Raw genomic sequence first — 17,429 nt, forward strand, 5'->3', positions numbered from 1 at the left:
CAGGAGGGGAAAAAACCTCACTGTAAGGATAACTCAACAGTGGAACAAGCTGTCCAGAGAGACTGTGGGATCTCTGTTCCAGGAGGTTTTCAGGACCTAATGAGTTAAAGCCCTGAGCGACCTGGTCTGAATTCAGTGTTGAGCTGGCTTTAAGCATGAGGTTGGACTAGAGACTCCTCGAGGCCCCTTCCTTCCTGAAAGGTTGTGTGATTCAGTAAATTCTTGCTGAATTACAGAAGTGAGAGTGTGTGGCTTTATTAAAGCCATACACCCAAGGGAAATGATGGTGAAGTTGTCGTCCTTAGCTTGTCTAAATTGACATAATTCCATTGCTCTCCAGTTAAGTCATCCTTTTCTACAGCATGTGAGTGGAGTGTGTCTTGTACGGGCACCCATGGGAGGACAACCAGCAGAGGTTATGTTCTGATCTCAGTGGAAGACACAGCTGGTGCCTCCAGGGTAGAGACAGTGGTGCCCAGGAGACTGCAGTATCTCACCTCTTTGCAGGACAGGTGTTGCTGACTTCAGGACGTTCCTATGGAAGGAGACCTCCTGCTTCACCAAGGCATGGCAGACCCCTTCCACTGTGCTAGGATGAACCTTCCTAGCTGCGACTCATGTGAAAGCATCGGTGCCTTGAGAATCGTAATCTAACTAGTGTCTACCTGAGATAACGCTATGCATGTGAGGACCTAGGAATTCCCTGAGCTACAAGCTACGTCATCTGCTTCTTTGTCAGCATTTAACAGCGTTCCACATTAAAATGACACGGATCATGACCTACTTTGCCCCCCGCAAGTCCAGATCTTGAGTGACAGCCTGCCTCACAGTTGCACCTCCAAAATACAGAGTTGTGTCTTCTGCGAGAATCCCACACTCAGTACAGGTATTTCCACCTTCTAAGGACATCCATAAATCTGGTTTAATTTCTTCATTGTCAAAGCGCTCTTTCAGGAAAGTCTGTAAGTAAGGTGTTTAATATAAAGCACAGGTAATTATGATCTTAATTAAGCCTTTCTGATGACCATATCTGGAACTGACCTAAACAGGTTTTCAGGGCTCATGAACATTATAAAAAATTTTTTTCGGGGTGACTGAACATAATCACTTTTGGCTGAACATTTAGCCACTTGAACTGACTTGGCTAAATGTGAAAATATGTTAGGGCTAGATTTTAACATACTTGAGAGGTAATCCAGCACACTAAAACTTGTGCAAATGAATGGGTCTGATTCATAACTGGTTATTTAAGACTATGTAACACCACTCCAGTACATATCTAGTATGTATGGCAGAAAATGCTCGTCCATATTTTTTCCCAGCAAAACCAGTACTGCAATGAAATTTTAATTTTATTGTAGTGAATATGTATTTATGCAGCTGTCTGCACAAATAGTTGTAGAGAAAACCATCTAGAATATATCTCTGATTTCCACTTACATCCAGGTGTGCAGTGAAAGCAATGCCATGGTTGAATTCCTGGCATTACACAGTAGTAAAACTCCCCTAAAATTGCTAGGATTTTATCCCAAATGTCCTTAGTGTGAAGAATACATTACTAATTAAAAATTGCAAACAGATAGTGATATTTGTTCATGTAATTAGTATCTCAGATGAAAAACAGAAGCTTATAATAATTCAAATGACATGATAACTGAAAAGTTAGTTATATTCTCTTTAGACAGAATGCTTCTTAACCTCTTGTTTCTGTGGAGCACATACCTATTCTGTTCTTATTTTATGTAGAAAAAGAAGGGATGATAAACACTGCATTTTAAACTAATTTGGGGTTCCTTACATATTCTTTTCTAAATATGTTAAGTTTTAAAAATATTTTAACTTTTAAATTAGCAATATGTATCTATATTTCACTCACTTTTTATAGGGTAACACTAATAACACCTAGGTGAATTAACTTAATGTAATTTTATGTAATTTTCTTGTATTCCCTACTTCAGTAAGCTCTTTCATGATAAAGACAATCTTTCTACAGGTCTTGATCAAATATAATCATATGTGCAAGGGTGATTTAGATCATATAATGATGATCTAAGGATGAACAGTGAACTTCACAGCTTTATTGGGCAGTGTTATTTGCAAAGGAACACAATTGTTCTTGGATACTGCAGTAATAATTTTTTTGAAAAATGATAATAGGGCTGAAAATGGATTTGAGTATCTTCAGGCTGACAGGAATCAAAGCTAAATTTCCAGAGGGATTGATCTTCTTCTCTCTCTCTCTCTCTCTCTTTCCCAGCCAAATGCATGGCAAAATTAATGCTTTAAAACATGCAGTATAATTACCTTCAGTGTTTGGGTCAGATAGCAGTTTGGTCCCGAATACCCAGGATCACAGATGCATTGCTCATTCAGGCAGTCTCCATGACCTCTACAGTTTTCCAGACAACCAGGGCCCAGATAGAAATTATCGATGGCCCACTGCATATCTGAGTATTTCTGGTAGAACCGAAACCTCACAGGACTAGATATAAAGGAATGAAGAAAAACAGACATATGTATAAAACAACTTTGCTGAACTGAAAAAAGGCGGGTGAAACACAATATACTTATGACTCTACTATCCTCCAAGCTTCCAAAAGTAATATCTGGCAGCATCTGTTGAAATGGATTTTATACATATCTATATCTTCTTCTTCACATATATACTACGTATGATATACGGATGGATTCCAGACACTGCTGGAGCCAGAAGAAGCTATTCTGGCTTCTTGGAAGAGAATTCCAATTTTGGTTATACTTCCTGAGCAGATTACTCCAAGAATATAAGAGATTTTAGTTTTGCAGAAGGCGACAAATGGTTTGCATATGTGTGGACTACTGCAGACAATAAGGGCAACTTTTCCACTCAGTAACATCATAAATCTACTCTCTAATTGATCACAGCTGTCTGAACAGAGCAGAACATGCTGTACAGGAGCAGACTGCAAAGAAGCAAGGATAACTTTGCTGGTTGTTCAGACTAGAAGTCATGGTCAGTCTTGACTGATAGGAAATAAAATTATGCAGCGTATGTAATCAATGTGAACACTGCTAGTCTGCACTTTCCTTGAAAGAAAATGAATAGGCAGATGTAACCCCTGTTGTGTTTCTCAGAAGGTACTGAATCCAAGACAAAATGAGTAGCAAATTCATACTTACTTGCCCACAAGGTTTTCAGGCAGTGAGTAAGTTACTCTTTTCCATCCTTTTGTGGGAAAGAAGACAGATGGCTGCGAAACACCCCCAGAACACTTCGGATCAGCTGGTAAACACTGAGGTACTAAGTAGCTCCAGCTAACGCCAAAGTCAGTGGAATACTGCACGTGGACCTGATTTTGTGCAAGTTTTTCTGAGGTTTTACATCCAACAGAAACCTAATAAAGAAGAAAGCATAAGTAAATTAGAATTAATTGTGGTGGTTAGAGTTTAAAAAATATTTGAACCTGAAAACTGACTGCAGAATTTTGCTTCAAATAGTGGCAGTAACAGTGCTTGCATGGTGTGGAATAATCGCTGGAGGTGACTTAGAAATTAAACTTATGTTTTTAGAAAAGGTACAGCATTGAAGAAGCTGTCAGGGTGAAGTGCAGCTGATACGTGAGGAATCCATTCCATGGAAGTTCCCTAGTAACCTTAGATGTCGGCAACGCCAGGAGAACTTGGCATACTGACTCTAAGAGGAGTTGTCCGGAGGGTGGAGCGGTGTGGAGGCATCACTTCCAGGCTCTGTGATAAGTGAGAACTTGAGGTATCATGGAGCTGGTATGCTACATATTTGCTACCCAGGGCCAACCATCCATCATACTTTTGCTGTCCTTTTGGTGACCAAATTATCTTTCGAATTTCAGTGCGCAGAGTGCCTCCCTCACCTTCTCATACAATTGCAGAAATTATAGATTCTATCCACAGTTGAGCTTGGGTACAACTAAGAGCTAGAGGAGCATTATTTTGGGCGGCACCAAGTGCATCTGTAATCAACTGGTGGTCTTTCTCGTTTACCTTTCCCCACTGAGGCAATCTATCTGATAAAAGCCATTGGTTGTTTCCCAGAGCTGAAAGAGAAGATTGTAAAGGATGTTCTAATTTTTTTAGATCATTAGTTGTCGTGACTAGTTTATTTGTAAGAACCTCAGTATCAATGCTGTCATCTGCAGATCTCATCAATATTTCCAAGACGAAGAACAGGAACCATATTCTGAGCTTCATTTTCTTCCAGTTAGCTCACATTTCTAGATTTACAGGTTTTGACACATGTGCCTTGTACTCCAGTACCCCATAACTAATAACCTCTTCTTCCACACAACCTAAGATTTGAATATTTCAGAGGGGACCACCCAGCTTGGTTATGTTAGGTGGACTGTCTTTATGAAAGACGTGCAAAGGGCTCATACAACTTCCATATATTGCTGGCTTGTAGGGGAATAGACAGGGATCGGCGACCGGAAGATCACGGGCTGTGACGGAAAGATAGACTCCTCCCCATAGGAGTGGCAGGAACAGGAAGCGCAAGAGCTATATAAGCGTGTGACGCAGCTAAATAAACGGACATTTTGTATCCATCATATTGATGTCTGTGCATCACTGTCCCCAGGGTGGGTAGAGCCCTGTGTCCCGGAGACATGCGGCCCAAGATAAGTTCTCCCATAGAAGCGTACAGCAACACTGGCTTACTTGTTTAATTTAGATGAAGGGGTCTATGAAGGGCAGTTTAGGTGCAGGTTTGATGCAAATGCATGACAACACAGGAGTGGTGTGGACTACTTTGTAAACTGCTTTTCCCTCACCAAGCAGCTGCAACAAAATAGGCACCTCGTATTTGTGTAATATCCTTACTACATGATGTCCATGCAACTGCTGTGCTGGAAGAGGAGAGCGTGTCACCTCTGAGAACAACCTGTGGTATTAAAGCTGACCAATATGAAGTAGGTGAGAAAAATTAGGATGGCCTAATAACAACACTTTTCCCTGCAGGAAATGGCTTATGTGTAGGCCTATACATCAACCTACCTCCTGAAAATCTACTTAGACCTGGAGCAAAATTGAATAATTATATTTCAGACAGAGATTTTACCTTGAACTGCATAATCCACCCTTCTGTAGGAGTCAGGTCATGGGTGACTGCGTAGACCTCTCTTCCATCATGGCTCCCACAGATCATGACGCCATCAGGAGAATCACAAAACCTCTCAATCGAGCAATCGTCATGGAATAACCAGTGTTCATTCACTTGAAAATAAATGCTTTGTCAGTAATATACAATGAAAATATAAATTAAAGAAAACAGGGATTAGTGTTAACCACTAAAGATGATCCATGGCTTTATTTTTCAGCCTACATGAGAATTATTTAGTATTGCTCCTGAGAATGTCAGTAGCCCATCTTTCCCATGTACATATTTCTTATATTTGTCATATTTATTGCTCAAAGCACCTCTTACTACTCTTTTATGTAAGTATTATAGCATTCTTTTTCAATGTTCAAGAGGTAAGGATCTGAGACTTACTCAAAATATAAACTTCTGTTGCACTGGACATTATGGGAGAACTTTTTAATTGGTGTGGCCTACATATCTGCACAAATGGTACCCCAGCACTGTTAGCTGTTAAGCCTTGTAGACATCCAGAAATGCATCCTCTACAAAGTTTAATTGTAAAATGTAACTTAACTTCACTAAAGAATGTTTTTAAAAGTTAGGAAATAGGAAACAGATACTCAGGTTAAGAAATCTGCTTAGAATAACCTGGCACTTTTTATCTTTTTTCTTTCTTCGAAAAGAAATTAATCTTCTAAGTAAATTTATGCAGTAAAAAAACTCTAAAACCAAAGGACAAGACCCCTATAGTTATGAGATTGGCTGTGATATCCATCACAGTGAGATGAAGATTCAGAGGCTCAGCAAGATTTGGAAATCGCTGCACTGATTTCTTGCTCTTTAATTCTGATCCACCTGAAACCTTTACCTGTAGTTTTGTCTTCCATCAACATGTCGTAGGCGATCCTCCCGGTGGGCCCTGCGTCGGCAGGGGAGCGCTCATGCTGTGGCAGGGGAGCGCTGCTGAAGGTGTCGAGCATCACAGTCCGCTGGTCAGCTGAGCCAGAGATCAACACGTTGTCGATAGCCCAGTCATTCTGGTCCAGGCCATCATGTTTAGGCTGCCACCAGCGGAAGCGTGTCCCAATAGTTTTGGCATCGTAAGGAAGGAGGATGTTCACAAAGCTGAAAGAAAAAGTGGAAATTAATTGTAGGAGAGCCACAGGAGGAAGACGCTTCTCAATGCGCTGTGCCGGGTGCTTTGACCAGGTCCACTCCCATGGTTTCCTAGAGTATGTGGAAGTTGGGAAAGAAGGAGAAGACTGGGTGATCTAGCTTATGTTCCCCCATGGGAGACTGCTGAAACAAAAACCTTCCTGGCTACTCCCAGTGGGACAGGGGCTCAGAGTGAGGTGGGAAAGACCAGTAGCCAGACTGTGGCATGGTTTGAGCAAACTCACATTCTCTAACTGTGCAAATGCAATGGTCTAGGCTAGCAGGGTATGACCATAAGGTCCTAACTGAGGGAAGTGTTAAGAATGAGAATGTTGAGGTAAAATTAAAATTGCTAATTTCAACCTGGAGCCATTCAGCAGATAGCAATGTTCTAGTACAATTTTCTTATTTCCATTACAACAGTACATGATAGTACACTTAAATGTCTTATCCAATGAAAGTGCTAGTGATTTCTTCATGTGTTCAAATGAAATAACAAATAACAGGTATCTCCCAGCCCTATTTTCTATAGATCTTTTAAATTAGCCAGTAAGGAAAAGGTCCACCCATATCTACACATGATTTGAATGTCACAAATATCTGAAAATGACACTTGAGTGAATCCATCCTTTTGATGGATATCTGCAGAAATTCAGTTTCTCCTCTACACACCATTTTCTAACTAGTTCAAGCAATGACTTTCTGCTCTTATCAGTAAGAAACTAGATTGCAAATGAAAGTGTCTTAAAGAACAAGATGGACATCATTACAGTATCTATTCATTTATCTTCCTGCAACCATTTACAAATCTACCAGACTGCTACAGGCTCCTTACTACCCTTGTATTTCTGGCCTAGGAGCTGCACAAATGCTGATGCTCAAGCACATGCGTTAAGGCCATTCATAAATGCTTGCAGGACTGGACAGGCTGAACTCTTAAAGATCTGACATCCAAACCACAGCAGTAATATGTCCCACAGGTTTTTATAAAACATTCAAGACCACCTTACTTTAGTACAGGAAACTATATAGGCAGAAGAAGGTATCTACAAACCCAGGCTTGCTGAACTGGTCATAGAAAATTTCCATTAAGAGGCTCCAGGTGATTCCACCATTCACAGAATACTCCAGCAGCACTCCTTGGTTGCGGTTATTAGGAGTTATCAGACATCCATACATGAAATAAAACTGGATGAATTCTGCACTGGTGAGGTTCAAGTCCACTGTAACTAACATACGGCTGCAGCCCTTAAAATCAATGAAAAAATAAGTTGGCTGGTGTTGGCTTGCAAAACTTATGAACGTAAAAAGTGTTAGACTATGCAGTCACTGTTAATATAACTTCATGTTGTAAAACCTTCAAAATTGTACAAAATTATACTAATTATAACAAAGGTAAAGCTACAACAGAACAGTAAATGTTCTTCCCTGAGGACATAATTTCAGTTATGTTTCATCTTAAAAATTCCTGTTATGTATTCATACACGTTGCTACTTGTATCTACAGCTTTACAACATCCAGTATCAAGAATTGTACTCACCTTTCTTCTGAATACAAGAGTTACAAATATCCATACCTCCAGTGTAACACATGAGGTTTTCCAGGCAGAATTAATGAATTAATTCATTAAGAATTAATGCAAGCCATCAAACGGCACAGCAATTTTAATATGTGTGTTTTCCCATAATCCCTTACATATTTCACATTGTTTAGCCTATTATTTAGTGGAGCCTACTTAGTCCTACTGGAAAGAAGTGGAAATATAATGCTAATGCTTCTGTTAGTTTATTTTAGAAAACTTGCATCAGTTTGAACCTAGTTATAAATCTGCATGGTGGAGACTGACAGGCATAAGTTTCATATGTTTCTAAAATCATGTTTTGTCATTTTTATAATCCTAAGGTTGTAAGCAAACTGTAATTCAGCAGCAATCTGGATTACCTACCTATGTATGTAGCTAAACCAAGAAATTTTACTCTGCTTACTCTGAAAAAATGCAACAATGAACTATCTGAAGGATGAGGCTACACATGGATGTATTTTCAAGGACCAAGTGCAAGTTATACACATGCCAATACCTAGTTACTAATTTACCTCTGTGGTCTGATTAGAAGCGACACCAAACTCTGGTTTCTGGAAGTTCTGAGTGCTCTGAGGAGGCTATTATGAGTGAGTGGAACTGAATGGCTACATACTTGGGCTGTGCTTTATCCGCTCCACCTCCAAAGGCCCCTCTACGGCTCCCTCCAGGAGGCACACACACTATATCTCACTTTACTGGCTACAGCATAGCCAGGAACATGGTATCTGCTTTCCCGGAGTGTTTCTGGCTGGCCCTAGTCTGTAGGACCTGTCTGACTTTGACCTTCAGCTAGGCAAAGGATGTAAGTTTTTTTTTATGTGTTATATGTTTAATATGTTATGCTGATATCAGTCCCATTTATACTGGAGTGAGTTGGCCCCCGTGCTGAACACACACCCCACTGAAGTGAAGAGCCATCCCAGAGGCTACCGCCCCGCAGACCGTGCTCAGTTTGCCCCCATTCACTGTCAGCCAGTTCTGGTTCGATGGCGAGCGATTGAAGTTATCTTTCAGTTGTGTCGGAAGTGGGGTCTCTGGCTCGTCGCAGTACAGCCCACCCCAGTGCTCATCGCAGCTGCAGAGGAAAACAAATGCAAAATTCAGCTGGCAAAGGCTCTGCATGGAGGATTAGTCAGTGCCGTGTTATTCCACATTAATATGCCATCTTATGCTGTGTAGAGGCTGTCTGCATCATTTATTAGTGCACAACTAGTGTATGGGGGTTTCAACATCTGCCACTTTTTATAGTTAATAGGAAACAAAAATGACTTTAGGAAGGGTAGTATTATGTATCATTCAAGCTGCTAATATGGAGTACACTCCAGCACAGAGTAAAATCAGTAAAATACATTGTGCTTGGGTAGGTAAGCCTAAGAGAATGTTCTGAGCCTAAGAATGTCCTGCTAATGTTACATTTTAAGTAAGTTTCTGTAAATTTTTAGTGGATGGGTACTTCCCTGTTGTTTCTTTATATAGTGTCCCCTCCTTTTTTTTCTCCTCTGAAAAACCTTCTTATATGTGTCAAAGATTGGATAACAGCATGGAAATGTGTTCTGCTACTATGCAGATTTCACCAGGGACATCGTGCCTTGGTACTTCGGTGCTGTCAGGATAGAGGACAACACAATAATATGTCTATTCTGCAGAGGAATATATTTCTAACAAACATAGTCGCAGGGCAATTATACAACCATTCTCCTATTTTTGTTGCCATTTGTGGCTGGAAAAAAGCAATACATCCATCTGGAAGGTATTCTCTGTTGCCAGACAGACAAATCTGGGGAGATCTGGTTGTTGTCTGTTGGCTTTGCATGGCTGTATGTGGGCTGTTATACAGACAGTTTGAGGTTCAAGCCAGTCTGCCTCCACCGGCAAACCCTACCACGGAGCAGAGGCATCAAGCCAACACCTGTCCCCAGGCAAAATATGGCCTTGTGAAGAACTGGCGTGTATCCTTCTGGTTGTGGATATGTCCCACTTCCAGCCCAGGTCCTCTGGACCCAGTGCCAGGATGAGGGCACAGGGACATGGCATGAAAACCCTTGGGAATAAGGATGACATCTTCTTGGAAGCTCCATGAGTGTATGTCCCTAGAAGGGTATATAAACTCAAGGGGTCCCTTTTCCCTGCCAGGTGGGAGGGGATCCAAGATGCAGCACAGGCAACAGCAGAGGCGATGCATTGCCACTGAGGAAAGGACTGGCAGCAATGCCCACGATGTGTGAACAAGCAGAGGTCTAGCAGAGGCAGCCCCCACACTTACTCTCCATTTTATTATTTCTATTCCCAAATGATCCCAATGCCCTGCTCAGTTTTAACAGCAAAATCTACCTTCCTTTTAAAAGTTGTATCAAAGTCTTTCCTGAAAGTTCATTAAAATGACAGAGGAGGAGTGAAATGTTACAGTGCTGGACAGGACAGGGAACAAATGGCACTTACACACAGTTGTCTTGTGTGCACTTCCCATGACCACTGCACATGTCTATGCAACCATCCCCAATGTAGACGTTATCGATTGCCCATGTTTGCTGCTTATCGAAAGGAGCAGGCTGATGCCAGCGGAAACGAGTTGCTTGAGACCTTTGGAAGAGAAAGAAAAACAGAAAGGTAATATTTCTAGTTAGACTAATCTTTATTTTGACTGATAGGAAATATCAGTCTTGACACTAGACTGATACTGGAAGATTTGTTTGATGTCAGCACAACCCAGGGCTGATTCCTGACAAGGTCCCTGGAAAGCCAAGAACAGGGTGCCCACATTTTGAGAGCAGGACAAAGCACAGGTACTCAATAGCATGCTGAGAGTGTGGGAGGTGGGAAAGGGATTGCCAGTAAGAGCAAAGGAAGTGGGCTGTGGTTGGTGCAGTGGAGAAGAGGGTAGGAAGAAGGTGGTACGCCCAAAGGGAAGCTCAGACCAGTCATAACCACATCCCAGCACAAATCCAAACTTGAGGGATAGCTGGGAGCTGGATCAGGCCACAATCACCCAAATCTTTATCAATGATCTGGATGAGGGGATCTAGTGCACCCTTAGTAAGTTTGCAGACGGCACGAAGTTGGGCGGGAGTGTTGATCTGCTCGAGGGCAGGAAGGCTCTGCAGAGGGACCTGCACAGGCTGGATCAATGGGCCAAGGCCAATTACACAAGGTTCAACAAGGCCAAGTGCTGGGTCCTGCACTTGGGTCACAACAACCCCATGCAACGCTGCAGGCTTGGGGAAGAGCGGCTGGAAAGGTGCCTGGTTGGAGAAGGACCTGGGGGTGTTGTTTGACAGCCTGCTCAACATGAGCCAGCAGTGTGCCCAGGTGGCCAAGAAGGCCAACAGCATCGTGGCTTGTATCAGGAATAGCGTGGCCGGCAGCAGTAGGAAGGTGATCGTGCCCCTGTACTCGGCACTGGTGAGGCCGCACCTCAAATATTGTGTTCAGTTTTGGATCCCTCACTGCAAGAAGGACATTGAGGTGCTGGAGTGTGTCCAGAGAAGGGCAATGAAGCTGGTGAAGGGTCTGGAGAGCAGGTCTGATGAGGAGCAGTTGAGGGAAGTGGGTTTGTTTAGCGTGGAGGAGGCTGAGGGGAGACCTTATCGCTCTCTACGACTACATGGAAGTAGGTTGTAGTGAGGTGGGGGTTGGTCTTCTCCCAGGTCACTAGCGATAGAACAAGAGGAAACGGCTTCAAGCTGCATCAGGGGAGGTTTAGATTGGATATTAGGAAAAATTTGTTTGCTGAGGGCTCAGACATTGGAACAGGCTGCCTAGGGAGGTGGTAGATTTGCCATCCCTGGAGGTATTTAAAACACGTGTAGACGTGGCACTTCAGGGCATGGTTTAGGAGACATGGTAGTGCTGGGTTGACAGTTGGACTTGATGATCCTAGAGGTCTTTTCCAACTTTAATAATTCTATGATTCTAAATCCAAGTTTCACACTGAGCTGAGATTTATTGCTTCAGTCCAAGTCAACAAACTAACTCAACTTTTTCTCTATGAATTCTTCCAACTACACTTAACTAAGAGCAGCTCTCAGGAGTGGGCTGGCTCCTAGGCAAGGTGCTGCTATTTATAAATCTACAGATGACAAGGTGAGAGCACCCATGCAGGGCTTGCGGTGTGACCCTGGTTTTGCAGTTTCCTCCCTCTCCTCCATCCAGGGCTTGGCTGGAAATGTTAAGAAATGATCTATGGTATGTTTCTAGCTCCTTTCGATATATAATTTTCATTTTATTCATTAAAGCTGGCTTAGCTCCCTATTCAACACTGTGCTTTCATGTAGCTATATGTGAGTTAAGTGTCAGCTCCCAAGATAAATGATGAAAACCTAGATGAAACAGTCAGAGGACACCAAATAGCTGTTCAGCTCATGCAGCAGTAGACACCTATATATGAATAACTGTGAGTAGATGAATTTGTGTAACTTATCAAAAACACCATTTTAAATTCAAGCTGGTCCGTGTTATGCTATACAGCACTAGATGGCAGCATTGAACTTTGTGTAGTCTGTGTTCTTTTGAAACTCAGAGAAATCACAGTTGCTGTAAACACCAAAACAAATAAACAGCAAAATTCCCCACATTTATTCAGTGTAAAGATAGACCTTTTATGGTAAGGTCAATGTTATCCTGTGAATTTTTCTTGATAAACATGTTACATGAAGTGAATGAATAACAAGTTTATCCAAAGAGAAATCTACTGCTGTGCTGTCTAGCTTCTCAGCAAATAGCATTTTTTAAAAAGAAATGCATAAATTGTGAGGAAGTCCTTTAGGAAGACAAACATCCATATCTTACACTGCCTGCTTTAGGTTTGGCACTTCATTAACAGTTTATGGAGCTGATGCTCCTGGGAGAAGCTTGGTATTTGCATTTGCATTTTAAAATAATCTCTAAGTTAAAACTTCATTGCCTTCTACAGGCCAGAGGTTAGATAGCACTCTGGGGTACGCAAACCCTAAAAGACTATGTCAGTGTAAGTGCTGTGTGCTAGGCCAAGCTGTTGACTAAGTAGCCTCCATGTCCCTAAAACTTACAGGCGCAAACAATTGGAGACACACACTTGTTTTTACTCAGCTTGAAATAATAAAGCAGCATAAAATTTATATCACATCTAGACTAAAAGGCCTATTAGCTGCCCTATTCCTTATTCTAAAGCTTAACATCTCCTTTGCTTGTGAGCTAAGGTTATAATAAACTCTCTCATGTAATCCCTATCTTAATATCTTTGGGAAATTATATTACTTAAGCCAACAAATATAGTTACTGGATAGGACAGAAGAGGAATCTCTGCCTCAGTAGGGCATCAGACTTCTTTTGATATATACTGCTCAAAAAACTTCAGTCTTAGAATAACAGTTATTTATAAACCTGAGTTTATCTTGGATGGTAGGTTCCTTTCAGGTCCAAATTCAATTGGTTTGGAACATCAAAACCAGTCCTGATTTATCCTATTCAGCCCCAGAAAACCTCTCCTGAACACAAATTTATGGACTTTATACAAGAACTGTTGGGGTAACGGATTTTACAGACAATACGTAGTGAAGCAGTACAAAAGAGGAAGCAGAGGATATCAATGCTGAAAATAAGTCATAAAAAGTACTATTATTTGATATGAAGTAATGAAGTAATGCACTAAAGATTGGGAAGAGTCTAGATGCCCCAAATCATTAGTAATAGAACATGGACTTTTCCACTACTAGTTTCAAAATGTGTGGCAACTGTATAGGTGCTCTCAGCACAATTGCTAAAAACCAAAGGTTTCTGTTTTCAAAGTCATATGTGCATTAGCTGGCATATTTCATAACAACCTTCTCAAACAGGCATAGGCTCTGCCTGTGCTGTGGTACTCGTGTGCCTGCAGTTAGCTATGCCTGTGTGAGGAGACTGGGCTCTGCAATAGGGGAAAAGCTGTAGAGTCAAGTTGTGCTGAGCGCCTGATGTCCACGCTGACTGTGTTTGCAGGGCTTTACTGTGGGCTAGCTCTACGCCGGCTTTATCAGGTATGACTGCACAGGGGACAGTCAGAGCTATCCCTGCAAAACAGCACATCAAGAAGGACACAAACTGGAAGGCTGAACTACCCAGCTGTCCCTAGATGGATCTTTTTGACAAACAAAATAAAAATCCAGCAGTTTTCAGGGCATTGTAGAGAACTGTATGGCAGCGCTCCCAATGGCACTGTCAGTCCCAAACAGCTCCTTTCACTGCAACCTCCCAACAAATCCCACAATTTTGCTTCCCTCAGAGACAAAAGAATGTAGGAAAAGGAAGAGGAGGTGAAAATGGGGCATATGTAGAAACAAGGATGAGAGCATCAAAGCTGAGAGAGAGACAAAGTGTACAAAGAATGCACAGAAAAACAAGAAGCCTGAAAAGCACTACATTTAAAACACTAACTCATAGCCAACAACAGAAAGCAGAGGGTGCAATGGGGATTCAGCCAGTCCAATCAGCCACCAAAACAACCAGAATTTAGTGAGGCAAATGATAGCATGAGATTCTTTAAAACATTCTCCCTGTCTCTCCGTGGGACAAGATGGACAAGAATTTCCTTTCTTTGAATAACTAAGATAAGTAAATGTACATAGGAGCTTTGCCATTTTTATGCAAAACAGGATGGTGTTTCATTTATTTACACTTATTTATCATTATATGCATGAACCAAACAAAAACGCAAGGTACAATTATTTTAACACTATAAGGTATCATGCATCAATACATAGTTATGCATTTAGATTTATTCTGCAGAAAAGCAGAGGGATATACCTAGTATAGGGAGGCAGAGGCAAAGTAACACGGGTCCACTTGTTGAAAGTGTCTGAAATGAGAATCCTTTGGAGATGGTACTTGTTGCATTCCACATTAGTGGGAAGACAGTCTCTCAAAATCGGATGCCAGGTCAGCCCAAGGTCCACTGAATATTCCAGTTCAATAGCTAAGGGTGGAAAGAGAGTTAGTTAATTTAGAGACTTACATCTATAGGTCTACAGTAAAGTGTCACAAGTCTACGCTGACAAAATAACCACTCAAAACTTTTCAAACCCTTGTGTCAGAAGCACAAAGCTTCACTTGGTGGCAGTGCTGGGGGATACGTTACCTGTTGCTGAGCAGGTATAGCTCAGGAGAAGGCTGCAGTACACCTCTGCATCTGCCACCTGACTCAAGGGACCACAGGTGCGAAGACAGAGTTACCTGTCAAGTTGCCAGGATTAAGTCAAGCCAATTTCTGTAGCTGCAGCATGTAAAAAAGTGATGTGACAGCGTCATGACCAGCAACTTTTCTTTTTTTTTTCAGGCTGAAGGATGAGATTCAGCCAGATGTAATTGTTGTTTAAGGCAGAGCAACACTCAAATTCAAACTTTTGGCTCCGTCACAAGATGGTTTAGTCACTCTTCCCCCCGCTCCAGACCAGCTCATTTCATTATCCAGCATAAACAATTTTAAAATGAGTTTGTTAGTCGAAGAGTTTGTTTTTGTTCAAACACAGTCTAGCCACATTAAACTAACGTATTCATTTCTCAGCAAAAATCAGCAATTTAATTGTTTTGATGTTTATGGCTTATAAACTTTTATTATGAACAGTAAAGGTTAGTCAAGCTCACTAAATACTTCAAGTTAAACTTTTATGCAGTCATTAAAAAGTAAATAATAATAGGCACAGAACTGTAACTTGAAATAAATGTTCCAGCTGCCAGGCATTCTGGCTGTGTAAAACATGGAGCGTGGCTGCAGTGACAGGGGCGGTAAATCTGTGGTCTTTTGATTACTACAGACCCATTTCTCCTGCCCTCAAGCACAGAGAATGATCCTTAATCACCCAATCAGTCCCATCTGATGTCTAAGCACAGAAGACAGTGCTATAGAAATACAAGGACAAGTGGATACACAGAAGAGTGAGTTTTTAGTTTTAAATCTCCATCACCAAAATGAAATTCTTTGCTCATTTAATACTAAGTTAAGATAATGGCAAGCGTAGGAGACAAAGAAACAAAAAAAGGAACTGTTTCTTTGCCAATATATATAGCTAAACTGCCAAAACACAAACTTGTAAGACATGTTCTTAGGATGCCGCAGTCTCTCTAATAGCAAAAGAAAAAAATATTGTTAAGCATGTGAATAAAATATTTCAGTTACTTCCATTGGCTTCAGAATAGCAAAGTCACAGAAGCCACTTCTGGGACTTCCTGTAAAATCATTTTCCATTTTTATGCAAAATTCTAGAGGAATAGTCAGCAACCCAGTCAATTATCACATGCTACATGCTGCAACATATTGTATTCTCCTCCTCATAAAAAAAATCTATACCCCAAAACCCTACACTAAAAGAATGTAATTTAAGATGTATAAAAAAGCATTCAGAAGTTAGGAAGACCTATTTCTTGTGCATCTTAGAATGCACGTAACGAACCAATTTTTAATTTCCATGTGATGTGTATTGAATGCAGAGCATGCTTTTATTTATATGTGTATATGTCTGTGTGTACATACATACACACACAGAAAAGCTTGCTCTGCACTGAATACACATCATATGGAAAAAAAGGAAGCTAGGTGATTAAAAATTGTATCATATATCTATGCACACGTTCCTACAGGCATACATACACACATATATCTACATGTTGATTATTTCATATGGACGATATGAATTTTTGCAGTTGATGTGGACTTAGCATGTGTCAGATGTATACTGATAGAAATGATTTCTCAGTTATACAGGTGCAAGTGAGGTCTGAACTGAGACTTACTTCACCAAAAATGCAAAACCACAGACCAAGAAACATGCTGGAAACACCTAGCTGCTTATTATTAGAACCACAGCATCATCCTATGCAGTGGATACTCAAATCTATTTACCAGTATATGGTAAGACAGTTGTTAGTCTTTTTCTTAAATGAATTGAACTGTAGCTTAAGTGCTCAGAGGGAATAATATACTTTAGTTTATCTTAGGCTTCAGACACCTAGAATGAAAAAGCTGATATTAGAATTCCTAACAGAGACATGAAGCTTTCTTTTCTTTCTCAGTTCTTGTTACGATGAATAATGGAACCAGAAAACAAATGAATGTTCCTGTACAGGAGAGGAAGAGGAATGGCAAGATTTACTAAGAAGTCATTACCGTAACAGGAGTCTGTGACAGAGCAGGATGCTGCAAAATCTATTTGCAAGAAAGAGTCTTCATTGACAACAATGTCAGTGGTGACAACATAGCGGGTGCTAGCTTTCTCAATGAACACTAGAGCATCCCCGGTGGAGCCACAGACTGGCATCTTTGTTCCACCAGGATGGAGCAGCCACTTTCTACTATCCAGTGTGGTGAAATCATCTTCTAATACTGTATTGCCAGAGATGTTTCCTCCAATAAGAATCTGGAACATTAGGAAAAAAATTGTTATTGAAAAGAAAAAAATGTCTGGAAGTCTTCATAAACATACATGTGACATAGCATCCTGGAGGAGGAAGAGATTTACTGATCTATGCATATATATTCTGCTGGTCCAAAATGGACAAATTAATTTGTAAAGAGCTTAGGTTATGAGGAAGAGGAATATCTTTTTCCTATAAAGGGGTCCTAAAAAGATCGGCTCAGCTATACAAAGTTCAAG

At 41.0% G+C, this 17,429-nt stretch overlaps 1 protein-coding gene across 2 annotated transcripts in view; it reads right to left on the reverse strand.

The window, feature by feature from the left end:
- The window catches only part of RELN (reelin), a 297,184-nt gene that overhangs the window by 18,850 nt on the left and 260,905 nt on the right, over positions 1-17,429 (reverse strand). For both annotated transcript variants that reach the window (XM_064444494.1, XM_064444504.1), the window contains exons 45-54: positions 16,943-17,192; positions 14,587-14,755; positions 10,270-10,410; positions 8,728-8,905; positions 7,302-7,495; positions 5,961-6,217; positions 5,072-5,226; positions 3,160-3,374; positions 2,305-2,482; positions 785-960 (exon numbers count right to left, since the gene is read on the reverse strand). In XM_064444494.1, coding sequence (XP_064300564.1) covers positions 785-960; positions 2,305-2,482; positions 3,160-3,374; positions 5,072-5,226; positions 5,961-6,217; positions 7,302-7,495; positions 8,728-8,905; positions 10,270-10,410; positions 14,587-14,755; positions 16,943-17,192 — 1,913 coding nt within the window. The remainder of the gene's footprint in view (positions 1-784; positions 961-2,304; positions 2,483-3,159; positions 3,375-5,071; positions 5,227-5,960; positions 6,218-7,301; positions 7,496-8,727; positions 8,906-10,269; positions 10,411-14,586; positions 14,756-16,942; positions 17,193-17,429) is intronic.

This window comes from Phalacrocorax carbo, chromosome 1 (genome assembly GCF_963921805.1).
Source record: "Phalacrocorax carbo chromosome 1, bPhaCar2.1, whole genome shotgun sequence".
In the NCBI taxonomy this organism is placed as follows: Eukaryota; Metazoa; Chordata; class Aves; order Suliformes; family Phalacrocoracidae; genus Phalacrocorax; species Phalacrocorax carbo.